Source organism: Boleophthalmus pectinirostris, unplaced genomic scaffold, assembly GCF_026225935.1.
Source record: "Boleophthalmus pectinirostris isolate CB_2022bp ecotype Guang Dong unplaced genomic scaffold, ASM2622593v1 HiC_scaffold_17, whole genome shotgun sequence".
In the NCBI taxonomy this organism is placed as follows: domain Eukaryota; kingdom Metazoa; phylum Chordata; class Actinopteri; order Gobiiformes; family Gobiidae; genus Boleophthalmus; species Boleophthalmus pectinirostris.
In genome coordinates this window covers 28,730,329-28,744,595 of record NW_026571115.1, presented here as the reverse complement: position 1 = coordinate 28,744,595, position 14,267 = coordinate 28,730,329, and the positions used below count along the sequence as shown (strand labels likewise).

The following is a 14,267-nucleotide window of genomic DNA, read 5'->3' as shown; positions in this document are numbered from 1 at the left end:
TTAAAAAATTAGATCCGATTCCAACAGTTCACGTCAAAGAACCATTTAAAAGAGCCGTCTCGTCACATCGCTAATTTATACCATACTACTCAACAGGTTGACAGGTTAGAACATTCATTTTACTAAAACACAGTTAAGATCATTATATTTAAGATTTTTGTAAAAACACTGCATGTTGCTTTCCGAATTTGTCCATTTTTTATGTTTAAAATTTGACTTCTTGGTTGGAATTCACACTTGGGAATTCTTGGGAAAAGTCCTCTAATGTACACAGAAATTATTATCTGACTAATACAAATATAAGATAAGAAAACACGTGTAAATTGTGCAAACTTTTGTCTAGAATTCTCCCTAATGTGAAGTCGAAGTTGATTTAGAATCCTATACTTCCTGTATTTTTCCAACACATTTTTAAACTTTTTTTTTTTGCAAATTGCTTCTTGATTTGTGTAAAACTATAATTTATATTGAGAACAGTTACAATCCCAACAAATTAAATCAAAATTAGAGAATCATTAAACTCTGTCAAACGCACTTTAAGGAAGTTTTTGATGAAGAAACCTTTAATCTTAAAAACAGTGTATTTGTGTATTAGTATTTTTAAAGATAACATAAGAAATAACACAAAAAGAGCCATCAAAAATGTTACAAATCTTTTATTACGATATTCATCATTTAGTCAATAGTCGTTGACATTTTCTCTATAGGATTCGCCTTTATTTTACAGTTGTTAATGTGCAATTACCTTGGATAATGTTGGGTCACAGTTACAGGGCTTTTCACAAAGTTATTGGCACTTGGAACACAGAAAGAGGAAGAGGAGGAAGAGGAGGAGGAGGAGGAAGAGGAGGAGCTGGACAGGAGGGCCACTGGTGCTACAGGCTTAACACGGACACAGACACTGATAGTGAAGAAGCGCGAGTCTGGCTAAATATTGATCGGTCATGCACAACAAACATGAAGAACCGCTATGTTGGTGCATCTAGTTTGTAATATACAGTATTCATCTATACATGTATATAATCGTATTTATAGTTATGTATATATTTATATGTACTGTTCAGTGAAAAACAAAAGGGTTTCGGAGCCGTGCCACGCCTTAATCCATTCACGTGTCTCGTCTCTACGCAAATTGTGTAAACGTACTGTACATGCTTCGAAAGTGTTAGCAGTAATTCAAATAAATGAGGATTTTTGAGTTGGCTTCGCCCACCCCCTCCCCACATCGAAAAAACAATTCCGTTTGGATTATAACAACTTCGCGGAATTCAGGAGTAATAAAGTTGCGCAAAAAAAGTAAAGGGTTTCTAGCCAATAAGCGATCCGCCGAGTTGGTATCGTGGTACAAGTTGCGTCATTTAGGGCTCCGTAGAAGTTTTTAATACTGGTAATACCACAAGTCGGTATCTGAAAATTTGTTCCCTTTGCGCTCCCGTAATTCTTTCTCATAACACGTTTTGTTCCTGTAGCTTTTCTTTATGCTAACTGGACTGAACATGGCAACAGCTATACTGCATCTGCGTCGTCAGGTTGTCGAAGGCAACCGTGACCGAGGTGGATCAGACGATATATAGGAGGAGCCTCGCAGCGCCGTGAGGAGCACTGAGAGGCGAAGAAGTTGAGGTGTATTCAGATCTAGCTACCTGAAGTCACTGCCTTGCTTCAATGGACACCCGTTTAGTGGAAGTGGTGTTCATGGACCGCGTCTCAATTCTCAAACTTGAAAATTCTTATACGAAGGAGGTTTTGTTGGTATTTTCGACGCTAAACGATCATACTGTTGAAGTCGGTTATCTGCGATGACGTATGATAAGGTTGACGAGCCGATCGGTTGAAGTTCTTGAGGTCTTGGGTTTTAAGTAACCGAAAAATCTTTGCTCGACTGATGAAGAAAACGACTCGGAGAATGGTTTGTATCTTGGTTTTAAGTGACCGAGAAAACTGAAAACTTTGCTCGACTGACGAAGAAATCGACCAGGAGAATGGTTTGTATCTTGGATTTAAGTGACCGAGAAAACTTTGCTCGACTGATGAAGAAATCGATCCGGAGCATAGTTTGTATCTTGGTTTTAAGTGACTGAGAAAACTGAAAACTTTGCTCGACTGATGAAGAAATCGATCTGGAGAATGGTCTGCATCTTGGTTTTAAGTGACCGAGAAAACTTTGCTCGAACGATGAAGAAATCAACCTGAAAATGGTTCGCATCTCGTGAAGGAAGCAAGGAGTTTGAGGTATCAAATTTTGAGAACTGGGATGCGGCCATGACAAGAGGTCTGAGGGACAGGAAGCACAACAGTCTGGCTGAGTCCACTGGCCTGTTGCGGGAATCCGGATCTCCAAACTCAAGAGTTACGAGCTGGGTGGACTTCGGGGGAGTCTGTAAACCACCGCGGCGACTAACACTGATCTCATATGAACCTAAAATTGAACTCCGAGTTTGCTCAAAGTAAACCTGAACTTCCTTTGAACTCGACCCGGATTCCATCAACAGGCCTCAGAGGTATCGGAGTGTGTGTGGGTTTACAGTCCAGCGCTAGGCCAACTGAGGTTTTGTCGTTGTTGATACCCTAAGTCCATTCAAAACACAGTACTAAGTTTGTCTGCCCGTACGAACCAGGTGGAGTTTTCAGTAATATTGTGAAACATGCTTATATTTGTACAACACATCAACAGAAAAGAGTGTGATCAAACAGTTAGAAGTTACCGGTTTCCTCTCCTTCGCTAGCGCCATTGTCGTTCTGCAATTCGAAACTGCTAAAATGCCTGCTAACAAACACGCTAATAGAAATGGCACACGTAAATGAAAAATAAACAAAACAAAACAAAAAAAAAACAAATCAGTAAATAAAAGAACACTTGGGTTTCAACTCAACAGTCTTCGCGAATATTTACATAAACAACCGTGCCACGCTCAAATAAGGAAATCAGTGAAATTTGTTTGAAAAAAGGACACGCAGGAAAGCTAAAGGGGGTTGATTGCTACACATCAACAACAGTGAAAAGGTGCTTTTCTCTTAAGGTGCTCCAGCCTTCACTCTACGCCTCGCAAGGTGCAAAAGTCCCACAGGTCAGCCATTTTGGATTCTAAAATTCAAGGTGGCACTAAGTCATGGGCATATTAGACACATAAATAGAAAATGTACACTGGAAAAAACGGAATGTCTGCAAAGGTTCAAATGACTTTAAGGTAAATTTTCGGTTTGGTTTGGGATTTGGAATATACGGCGTCTCTATTTTAAACAAAAAATATCTGACAATAGACTAAGTATCGTAATTTATAGTCGACAAAATCTTGACACACTGGACAGATTTAGAAAAAACAAGAAAATTGGTCACAAATCTAGTCTTACTAACGTAAAAAAAATCACTAAAAGCTACTCAAAACAAGTTTAATATTCAGAATTTTAACTTTTAAAAAAAAAAAACATAAACACAAAAATGTTGACTTTAAATAAATCTTGAACACGCTCGTTCAAAGTTAAACGAAAACCTGTTTAAAAGTTTTCGGATCAAGGTCAAAAATGAAACGCGAAAAAACTTGCCACCGATACTGATTTTAGGTGAACATTTGAGTCCTTTTGAGTGCATTCCGTTGTCTGCAGTGTACGTACCAGACACATGCACACACACAGTACCATAACCTTTTAGGATATTGCTTTCCCCCTGACATCGCTGCGTCTGATTATTGGTTCATTTAAAAGGCACATTCAAAGTCTCCGCCCACTTCTCCACTAGTGTTGGAATAAGCTTCATCACAGAGGCAGACGTTGCACTTTTTACTAAAGATCATGAGCTCAACAGTCAACAGTCGTGCCAGGTCGACCAGTCTTTACTCTTTAGAATGAAATGCGTCGAAACCAACCAAAGAAATGTTTTAAAAAGAATTCTGAAAAAGACTGAAACATATAGTCCCGTCTGCTATAAGTCAGCCATTTGAGGTTCTATAAGAGGTCCTACGTTAACACTGCAATGTTAGTTTTATACTATGATCTCTGCAAAAATATGTTTACCTTATTGTGATATATGATTTTAGTAAAACATAAAGTGAAGTTAAACTCCCTTGCTCTCTGCTCAGAACATGCCAGGCATGGACTCTAATCATATAAATATACTTCTAAAAATATCTTTGACCATCTTTGATTACCAGTTGCCCTTAAATTTACTTTACAATCATCTTAGTAAAAAATCTTACCTTCTCTCCTGATCACATCATAGAAAGAGGAACATGCATTTAGAAAAGAAAAACGCACCGTAAAAAAAAAACGACATCTACAAAAGTTTAAATGATTTGAATTCAGAATCAGGTTTAGATTTATTTAGTTTGGATTTATTGTCTTTTAGTAAAGCTTTTCTGACTGGTTTCATATTTTCTTTAAAAGCTACAATGTAAGAATTTTGTTTTAGAAAAAGAAAATGAAAACAAACTGAAAATCCCTAAAAAATAAAGTTAACGTGATCTTCTGTGAATATAAAACGCAACCATTTTGAGTTAAACCAACTTAAAATAATAACTTTCAACCAACTTAACATTTCAGAGTCGAAAGAGTGACTTTTTAACCAATTTGTATAGACCCAACGTTAAAAACAATTTTGAGAACGGAAACCGGTCAGAATTACCTCAAAACAAAACCGTAAATTCAGCCCGACGAACTAAACTAAATAAATCTAGTTAAGACAACTCAAAACAAGGTAAACATTCTGAATTCAAATCATTTTAACTTTTGTGGATATGTTTACAGCGCTTTACAGTATAATTCAGGACCAACACCGCACAGTGACACAAAGTGAGATATATCTGGCGTGGAGAGGACAGGTGCCGTGAAGGGGGGGGGGACTTACTAGGGGTGGAAGATGGTGAGCTCAGGTAGTGTTCAAATGAAGGGGGGCAAATCGACTCCCAAACTCCACCACAAGAGGTCAGGCTTGCATAGAGGAAAAACATTCACTCAGTCACTCCCCCCTATTGTAGCCTGACCCTGCACACCCGCCCACCACTGTCCAGGGAATGTATTCATGATTCATCAAGAGGGGAATCGCACCCTCGCGCTCTCCGTTCCATTTTTCGATCTGCTTGTTTTTCGTTTTCATCACAAAAGCAAAAAAAATGTGTTTAAGTCCAGGTTACAGCGGGCGCGTAGTTGGGCCCAAGCAGTGTGGAACAAAAGTCACATGGAGGAGCAAGCACGGGGGAAGACTGCAAAAACAAATATATGAGTTGAAAGGACTTAAAGTTTGAAAGTTGTTCTTGATTTGTGTAGTTTTGAGTAGGTTTGACTTGTTTTGTTTACTAGATCTAGATCATTTTCAGGATATTTGACTGGTTTGAAGATTTTATTTTCTTACTTAAAAGGCAAGAAATTATGCCAATGCACTAAAACGGTTTTATTTTAAATATTAAAAAGTACAATACGTTACTTTCTGAAAGTTGCACGTCACCTGCAGAAAGTTAAAACCACACTTTGGACCATTCTCTGTGAAGATGGTTACGTTTTATGCCATAATGTGAAAGAGAATAGCCAAAGGAACAACATTTTAAATGGAAAGACGCAGGCTGGTGAAGATGCAAGCCTGCTCAGAGTAAGAATTCATGTTTTTTGTCTATTTTTGGCTAAAAAGTTACACACAATTATATAATCTAGATCCGATATGTCCAAAAACAAAGTAAATCTAGTTAAAACTACTCAAATCAAGCCAAACATTCTTAATTCAAGTAATTTCAACTCATGCAGTCATTTTTGCGGTCTGACCTCCCCAACACGGAGTTCAAAACAAAGCTGCGGCGTCCCCGGCTACTCCCGACAGAGTTTCCCCTGACGACTGCCCGCCCCCGGACTCCAAGCCCCCGGACACGCCGCAGGCTCCGCCCCCGCTGGACTCCAGGGAGGCCGGGTCAAAGCCCGGCTCCGTCCCCACCAGCGCGTCCTCCTCCGTCTTGACGTTCTCAGGGAGGTAGGCGGAGTAAGCGTCGCTCTCGGCCATCAGCAGCTTGAGTTTGGGGATCCAGCTCTTGCGGACCACCCGTCTGGCGTTGGTGCACATGTCAGCCGCGATGGCGTTCATCTCGCTCTCCTTGAAGCTGGTGGCGAAGTTCTGGCAATAGACTGCGGGGGTGAGGAAACAAAAACAAGCATTAAAAATATTCATAAGGAGAAAATACAGAAAATTCAGGACTATAAGCCTCTAGATTTTTCTCACACTTTGAACCCTGTGGCTAATAAAACAATGCAGCGAATATATGGACGGATTCTTTGTTTGGCACATTTTCCATTCATATTTACGGTCTGTGGTAACACATCGGATCTGCGCGCAGCCTGAGTGGAGAAAACGCCGCTGTCTGTGCGGTTAACACATGGATCTAGGGTCAACATGAAGTTGCTACAATAGCTGGTGATATTTTCAGTGCACTCAAATAGCGGAATCAGTGAATCGATGGTGAGATTTTGGCGACGGCAGCGTGATGAACTGACTCAGTCCAAAAAGACGACAAAAGCTTTCAGAGGCAATAAAAGCAGACGGCCCGAACCTGACGATGTTTTTGAAGATGTGGACACCTGTGGCTTCTGTTCAGGCCTACAGTATATATGTACAATTTAAAAAAATTTGTAAAAATTTTGTAGATGGTATTCAGGTGCGCTCAGTAGTACGGATTTTACGGTAATCACTTTTTTTTTTACTTCATACTGATTGATTTTTGATTTATTTCATTTCAATAAACATGTTTTTAATAATAATAATAATGCATGTATATAAAAACATAAATTAACAATTAAATAACAAAATAATCAAAAAAGAATAAATGCATTTCAGTGAATAAACATATTAACCTTTTCAACTTCAGGGCCCAACTTTCTGTACATAAAAACATAAATTAACAATTAAATAACAAAATAATCAAAAAAGAATAAATGCATTTCAGTGAATAAACATATTAACCTTTTCAACTTCAGGGCCCAACTTTCTGTACAAAGTAACTTGAAGGCCAAGAAGGTGCAGACAAAGAAAAGCCGCCCCATCAACTCTATACATTATTATTTATGTTAGGAAATGCATTGCCTTCCCCCAACATCGACAAACCAATAAACTCTGTGTGTCCGTAAATGACCATGAATCAATTGTGCCCATTCACAAGAGCGAGATGGGGCCAGTTCAATTGTGTTTAATAAGATAACATTTGTTTTTCATTTAATTGTAAAGTATACCACATTATATGTACTTCAGTGTATACATTATGAGTAAGTTTGGACTCTGATCTGCACTCAGTGTGGGATAAATGGTGTCACCTAGTGGTTAGAACGCACTACAGCAGTCTTATCCCCCATCCCATCTATGACATAAGCATGAGTCTGCATTCAGTGAGTCCATTTTAGGTAACTCACTGAGGCATTTCAGTTCACATGGCTATAAATGTGACATTATTTTGACAGTTTAAAAACCTGCTCTATTCATTCACTTTATCATAATACTTACATTTGACTGCGTGTAGCACTCTGTTGTCCAGTGGCTTTCTGCTGGGGTCATTGGTGGAGGAGCGGATGCCAGTTCCACAGCTGTTAGCCAAAGTATTTCTGAAATATCAAAAAAAAAAAAGTATTTATTCACATTTATTGTATCTGCAGACAGTGCTCATTTGGATGACAGCACTTGCTGTTTTTATTAATTTATTAAAAGGAACTGTATGTAAGATTTAGATTTTAAATTCCATAATTATGACACAACTGTGTCCCCAGATATGAGGTAAACATATTCAACTCAAATATAGTTTTTACTAATAACTGTAATGTTCATTCATGTTCATGTTTATTTGTAATTATTATAATTTATAATTTGGTGTTTCGGTCTCAAGATGATTATCCAAGCTAATGTAGTTTTAGAAAACTTTATTCATCCCAAAGGGCAATTCATTTGTAGCTCCACAGCTCCACAGCCGACACTCAATTATTATCATGAAAACAAGATAGAAGACACAAGGTAATGGAAAAGAAGTCGATGATAAGAGAGAGAGGAGTAAGGAAAGTACAATAGATTAACAGTGGTTCACCTCTGTGTTTAGCAGCTTATCTCTGAAGGAATAAAAGACAGCAGATAGTGATTTGTTTTGGCTCAGGGCACATTAGAGTGCTGCTCGGACGGCATCACTGACAACTCTGTGGACAGGATGTGCTCTGGTTGGCCAATGATACGTCTGGCTTTTCCTGTCACCCGTTTCCTTCAGAGTGCCAATCAGACCAATCAGAAAGCAGAGTGAGTGTCACATGACTCTTTCATTTGGGTTGCCAGTTTCAATGTTGAAATCCAGTTGGTTTAAACCTAAAAAGACTCTTTGTTCTGAATTGTCAATAAACCCCAGCACCTGAGTCAGTGCCTCAGCCTCTGCAGTGAATTCTGGAGGTTCTGAGTTTTCACATGAGGCCTGGTCTGTCCACATACTGAGAATGAGAAAAACTTGTATGTGTCCTCTATCTGCAGGTTAAGGCACTGGTGACATAGGCTGTGATAGTAGCTCTACATCCTTTGATTATTATTTTGCAACGCTTCATCGACCTTTTACCACATGTAAAGACTTGGGCATTTGGACTGAAAAGAAATAGATTGAAATTCTGTCTCTACTCATTTTAGATTTTCCTTAATGACAAAAAGTCAACAGTTCATCACTAATATTTTGTTAACAGAAATATATATTAGCTTTGTCCTCAAATCAACGGGTTAGATGATAACTTCATTGACGTAAAGTAACGAAATAAAAATAAACACAGCCTGCAGCTAACTTTGAGCACACTTTTATTTGCACATAAAAGCTGAAGTGCTAAATCGATTTAAAAGCAGGACAGAAATAGGCACAGACCTGTCAAAGAAGGCAGCCAGCAGCCTCCGCAGCAGCACCTTGTGTCTGGTCCCCGCGCTCACATGACAGTTCATCAGCTGGGCGCGCGTGATGTACACCGACGTACCTGGGCACACACAAGAACACAGTGAGAATGAACGGCTTATTTCAGGTTTCGGGGCAGGGCAAAGCGGCTTAAATTTGCACCACAATATAAAAGAGAACATTTCTAATAAAGGCGGCTTCTAAACTATTTGTACTTGTTTCAAACTATTTAAAGCGCCCATATTATACCATTTTCTGATCTATGTTATAATGTTAGTTGTCTTTAGTTTCATTCACACATGTTTAACTCAATAATTCTGTATTATATAGCAGCTCATCAACACAAATATAAATGTAAAAATTTTAATATTTACATACATTATTCCTACAAACAGCGGGTCACTAATGGCTACAGTGCTGACTCGGTTTAATCCATTTCTTAAAGTTGAAATTAAAACATCCCACACTCCCTCACAGACACAGGTACAGCAGTGACAGGCCCCTGCTGCTTTGACCGAGAAGCAGTTCTGTCCAAATGTGGTGGACCTTAAGTTCACTTGCCAGGGATGTAACAATAACCGAAATATTGTGATATCGTATCGTCAAAGTTCTCACAATAATATCGTGGACCATCACAATATATCGAATTACAAGCCTCTTTGCTTAAATTAAGAGTTATGGTGCAGCAATAGCTAAAAAAAAAAGACAGAGGGAACTACATAGACCATGATCCTTTGCTCCATTTTAGTGCAGACTACAAGAAGAAATAACAGTTCTAAGCACTTTTAAGTCTTAGTTCTTTGGATTAAATCTTGTCAAGGCATTTAAAGAGGAAAAAGATATAGCAATAAATATCGTACCGTGCGATGTATATTGTGAAAATATTGTACTGAGAGATCTGGATATTGTTACATCCCTAATTATTGATTGATTGATTGATTTTTATTTATTTATTTATCTATTTATGTATTTTCCATGTATAACAATAAAAAAACCGCAGTAGATAAAAAGTAGGTGCAGGAAGAGGCAAAAAATCCAAATTGTAATCACTAATCCCAATCCTCCGCACCATATCATATGTGAGCTTTCCCACGATATTGCAATAAATATCGTACGGTGAGGTTCATACCGTGATGATATCGTATCGTGAGACTTGGATATCGTTACACCTCTACACTCTGCTCTAGAGGAGGCGCTGGTCCTGACTCCTGCTTCTTCACACCATCTCACAAACACTGGAATAGGTTTGGGCGGTAATACAGTATTACAGTATCCCGCGGTATCAAAAAGTAACAACGGTATCAAAAAATAAATAAATAAATAAAAATCTGCAGCTCATAAGGACCTATAATAGTATAATTGATATATTGATACCTAAATTTGTTTGCTCAGCACAAATTAATGTGTGGTTGTATTTTCAATTTAATAATATCAAGATTTAAAACTAATAGAGTCTATAATGCTTCTTTTATCTGCGTGGGGAGATGACACTCGATTAGTTTCATTCCGTTGTCTCGTGAGGTTCATAAGGGAGACTAAGAAGTTGGCAAGTCCGGCCGCAAACGAGTTGGTGCCAAAAAAAAAATACTAGTACTTCTGCAGCATTTTGGCTTCAGGTGCAAATTTGTTTAGATTTTACAGAAATGAAACTTAAAACTGCTCATTTGGCTCATTTGCATAAACTATAAAGCGTTGATAAAAACAGCTCGCTCTTTTTGCGCTGATGCGTCAGATTCTGCCGGACTTCAGGACACGACTCAGTGGAATATGAGTGTTCTTTCTGTGATGGTGAGTCTGTTCTGTGCTTCTGTCCCGCTGGAGATGGTTCATGCGAAACTTTTCAGAGATTATAAGTCTGCAGATCATACGTATAGACCGTATAGTGGTATAGTGAATTCGTAGCTTACCAAAGTCATACTAAAATATTTTGGTAATACTGTAGTATCGTATACCGCAGTAAAATCCTGAGAAAGTTTAATGCAGACATGTCAAACTCAGGCCCGGGGACCAAAGTTGGCCCATGATATAATTATATTTGGCCTATGAGATCATATCAAACATGTATTAGAGCTGACTGCCGGCTACAGATAGACTATAGAGACATTATTTATTTAATATTTTGTTATTATTTTATATTATGCTTGATCTGGATTCAATGTTTAAGCAACACTATTATTAAACATTTATTTTAATTAAAAAAAGGTTTAAAATTACATATCTGGAAAAAAAACCTGCAGATGTTGTTGAAATTTTTCTATAAATATTGAGTTTGGCCCACAACTTAATTTCAGTTTTTAATTTTGGCCTCTGTGAATTAGAGTTCGACACCTCTGGTTCAAGGGTATAAAAATTTGGACACCGCCCAACCCTTGCCTGGATGTGAGACTAATGTAAGACTAACAGGATTAACAGGACATTCTTGAAAGTTTATTTTATATTCCTTAACACTGCATGTGACATTGGTTTCTTATCTAAGTTCTTGAGTGTTTGTTTGTACAGCTCGCATGTTGGAAAAGGTTACATGCAGAGTTTGTTGCCAGTCACCACGTTGTAAAGCAATAGGTAAAATGTGAAAATATCATTGAATGCATGGTCTTTGCTCACTTATAGTCATCAGTCTGTAAAAGAAATCACATGCACCAACAGGAAACAAGTGAACTATATTGTCTAATCTAGTCACACTATGCCATAAACTTTAGTGAATCATTTCAAATCTAAACAAATCTACAGAAATTTCTAATAAAATGAAGAAAAAAAAAAACATATGACTAAACATAAGTCACTACAGGCCTACACAACGTTACGATAGCTGTTGTGCCAGGCAGTCCCGGGGTGCGAGACGTAAACATTGGTCACATGGGCGGTAAATGTGCTGCGTGATCGGAATGCCCGTGCCAAAGCCCAGGCATCTCGCTCACTGTGCATATGTGTGTATGTACGTGCCAGCGCCAACACCCCGGTATCAGTGTGTTACCAGTGAATCACAACGTAAACATGTGAAGTGAATCAGAGCCATTGGACGGAGAGGTGGGAGGCGTACAGATTTCTACATAAATATTGATTCAAAGATATTGTGAAACTGCAGCTGTGGCACTTACGTTAAAGGTGACTTTTTTTAGTGGAGGCCCCAGCAAATGCTTTTCACCGTGCAGATGTTATTGCTTTGGTCAGAAATAAACCTGTCTATCTTCATGGAAACCAAACTAGACGAAGTTACAGGTCAGATCTGTGGAGAGGCAACCCCGCTCACAGTCAGAACACCTGTTTTTGTAAGTACTTTTGAGCTATAAAACCATCTGTGATCGAATAAATGTCAAGTTAAGTTGTTTAATGTCATACTGTGGAACATTCCAGGCAGAGCAATGACATCTCCATAGAAACAAGCACGCGATATGTGAGTTACATAATACACCTTTAAAATACCAACTAAACAGACACTTCACATGTTAGAAAATACAAAATACATTGTGCAAAATTCATGTTTTTTTGTAGGGATGCACTGAAACAATAATGGTATCGGATATCGGTGCCAGTGCAGGAAAATTTGATCAGATATCGCTTCTGTGGTATCGGTTCAGCCAGTATCCTAGGCCAAAGATGTTCATTTTGTCTTCTTATGTACTTTAACTTCTTGGGTTCTTTTTAAAGACGATGCAGTAAAGTGTATTTACCTTGTTGACATGTTTCGGCTGCTCGCTGCTGTCGTCTTCAGAACAATATCCTGTTTGGGCCTTTAACCCTCTTCAGGCAGGCGTTGCAGATTTGCAACAGCTAAATTCCAATTACCTACTTACTCTAAATCCATATTTTATGAGCTTTTTTTTTTACTCAGGAGCCTTTTCTCCCATCCATGCTGATAAACGTGGGCGATGCAGACTGTGCAAGAATGACTACACACAAACGGCCTGCCAGAAGTGCAAAATACTTTTTTTGTTTACAAAGGATAAAAAAGTCAGGATTGTATATTACTACCCCATATTATAATTTTCCCCAAATATCAGATTTTTCCTGATACTAAAAATTAATTTGAGCCTGAGAGGGTTAATTTAACGTATTCTATTTATTGAGTGGCTGATCTACACCCAAAACAACTCATACTATTGAAACTTTAATTCCTATTACTGTAATTACTTGCAGGATAAATATCAGTAACATACTCAACTGAATCCATTTTGTAGTAAGTTCACTGTGTTTAAAGAGAACAAAAGCAATTTTCAGCTGGCATCTGCTGGTATTGTATATCAGAAAAGCCAAAATATCAGTATTGGAATTGAAAAAGCTGGATTGGCGCATGGCTAGTTTGATGTCGGCAAGTGAAACATCCACAGACATCTACAGAAAAGAAAACTACTAAGAATTTGTTTGAAGAGTTACACTACTGGTCAAAAGTTTTAGAATGCCACAATTTTTCCAGTTTTTTACAGTCTACTGTTGACTAAAAGGTATTCTAAACTTTTGATTCATCTTTGGCAGATATAACAGCTGAACACACTCGTGGCTCGTTCTTTTTGCAATAGAATTCAAATATTCTTCAGAAAGTTCTTCCCAAGTCTGTTGCAGAAGTTCCCATAAATGTGTGGCACTTGTTTCTTGGCTTTCACTCTTCTGTCCAGTTCATCCCAAAACCAGCTCGATGGGGTTTAAGTCTGGAGACTGTGCTGTTCTTTTTTTCCTGAGGTAGTTTTGGCAGAGCTTGGACTTGTGTTTTGTTATATTTTATTATTTTTTTAACCTCTGTCTGTTCAGTTCTTCCCTTTGTACCATTTTAAGCTCTTTAATGGACTTGCACGACTTGAATTGCAATAAATAACTGGAAAAATTAGGGTGTTCTAAAACTTTTGACCAGCCAAAGTATCTGTAGCGGAACTGAAAAAGCTGGATCGGTGCGAGGCTAGTTTGATGTCAGAAAGTGAAACATCCGCAGACATGGATTTGCTAAAATAAAATAAAAAGCAAACTAGAAAAAAACAAAAACAAAAACAAAAACCAGTAACAGTCCTACTAAGAATTAGTTTGAAGAGTTAGTTCTAAAAAATATTTATAAATGTACTTCATTTACACATAATGGGACCAAACTAAACATTTAAACTTCCCCTTCAAACACATTTCAAATAGAGCTGTTAAACTGGGCAGAACCTGGAGGACTAAAGAAAAGAGTGACGGGGGGAGGAGGGGCAGGTGTGGACATATGAGGAAGTGTGTGATTGGTCTGACACGTATCCACACTTTGACCCCCTGCAGCCAGGTGACAATCAAACACGTAGCTTTAATCAGTAGTAGTTGTTGTACTGGTAGTAGTTATATGTGATGTCTCATAGCACTTGAAATTTCAGTGGCCATTAGAGGTAAAACACACACTTAGTTTTTGATCGTTTTTGAATACAAAGCTGCAATTGTACA

The 14,267-nt window shown here is 38.2% G+C and overlaps 1 protein-coding gene across 1 annotated transcript in view; it reads right to left on the bottom strand.

Annotated features, from left to right (window-relative positions):
• Positions 1-640: 640 nt before the first annotated feature.
• The window catches only part of LOC110156580 (nucleus accumbens-associated protein 1), a 36,660-nt gene continuing 23,033 nt past the window's right edge, over positions 641-14,267 (bottom strand). The window contains 3 exon segments of the mRNA XM_055152599.1: positions 641-6,102; positions 7,469-7,566; positions 8,844-8,949. Of these exon segments, the coding sequence (XP_055008574.1) occupies positions 5,765-6,102; positions 7,469-7,566; positions 8,844-8,949 (542 nt within the window). The 3' untranslated portion in view covers positions 641-5,764.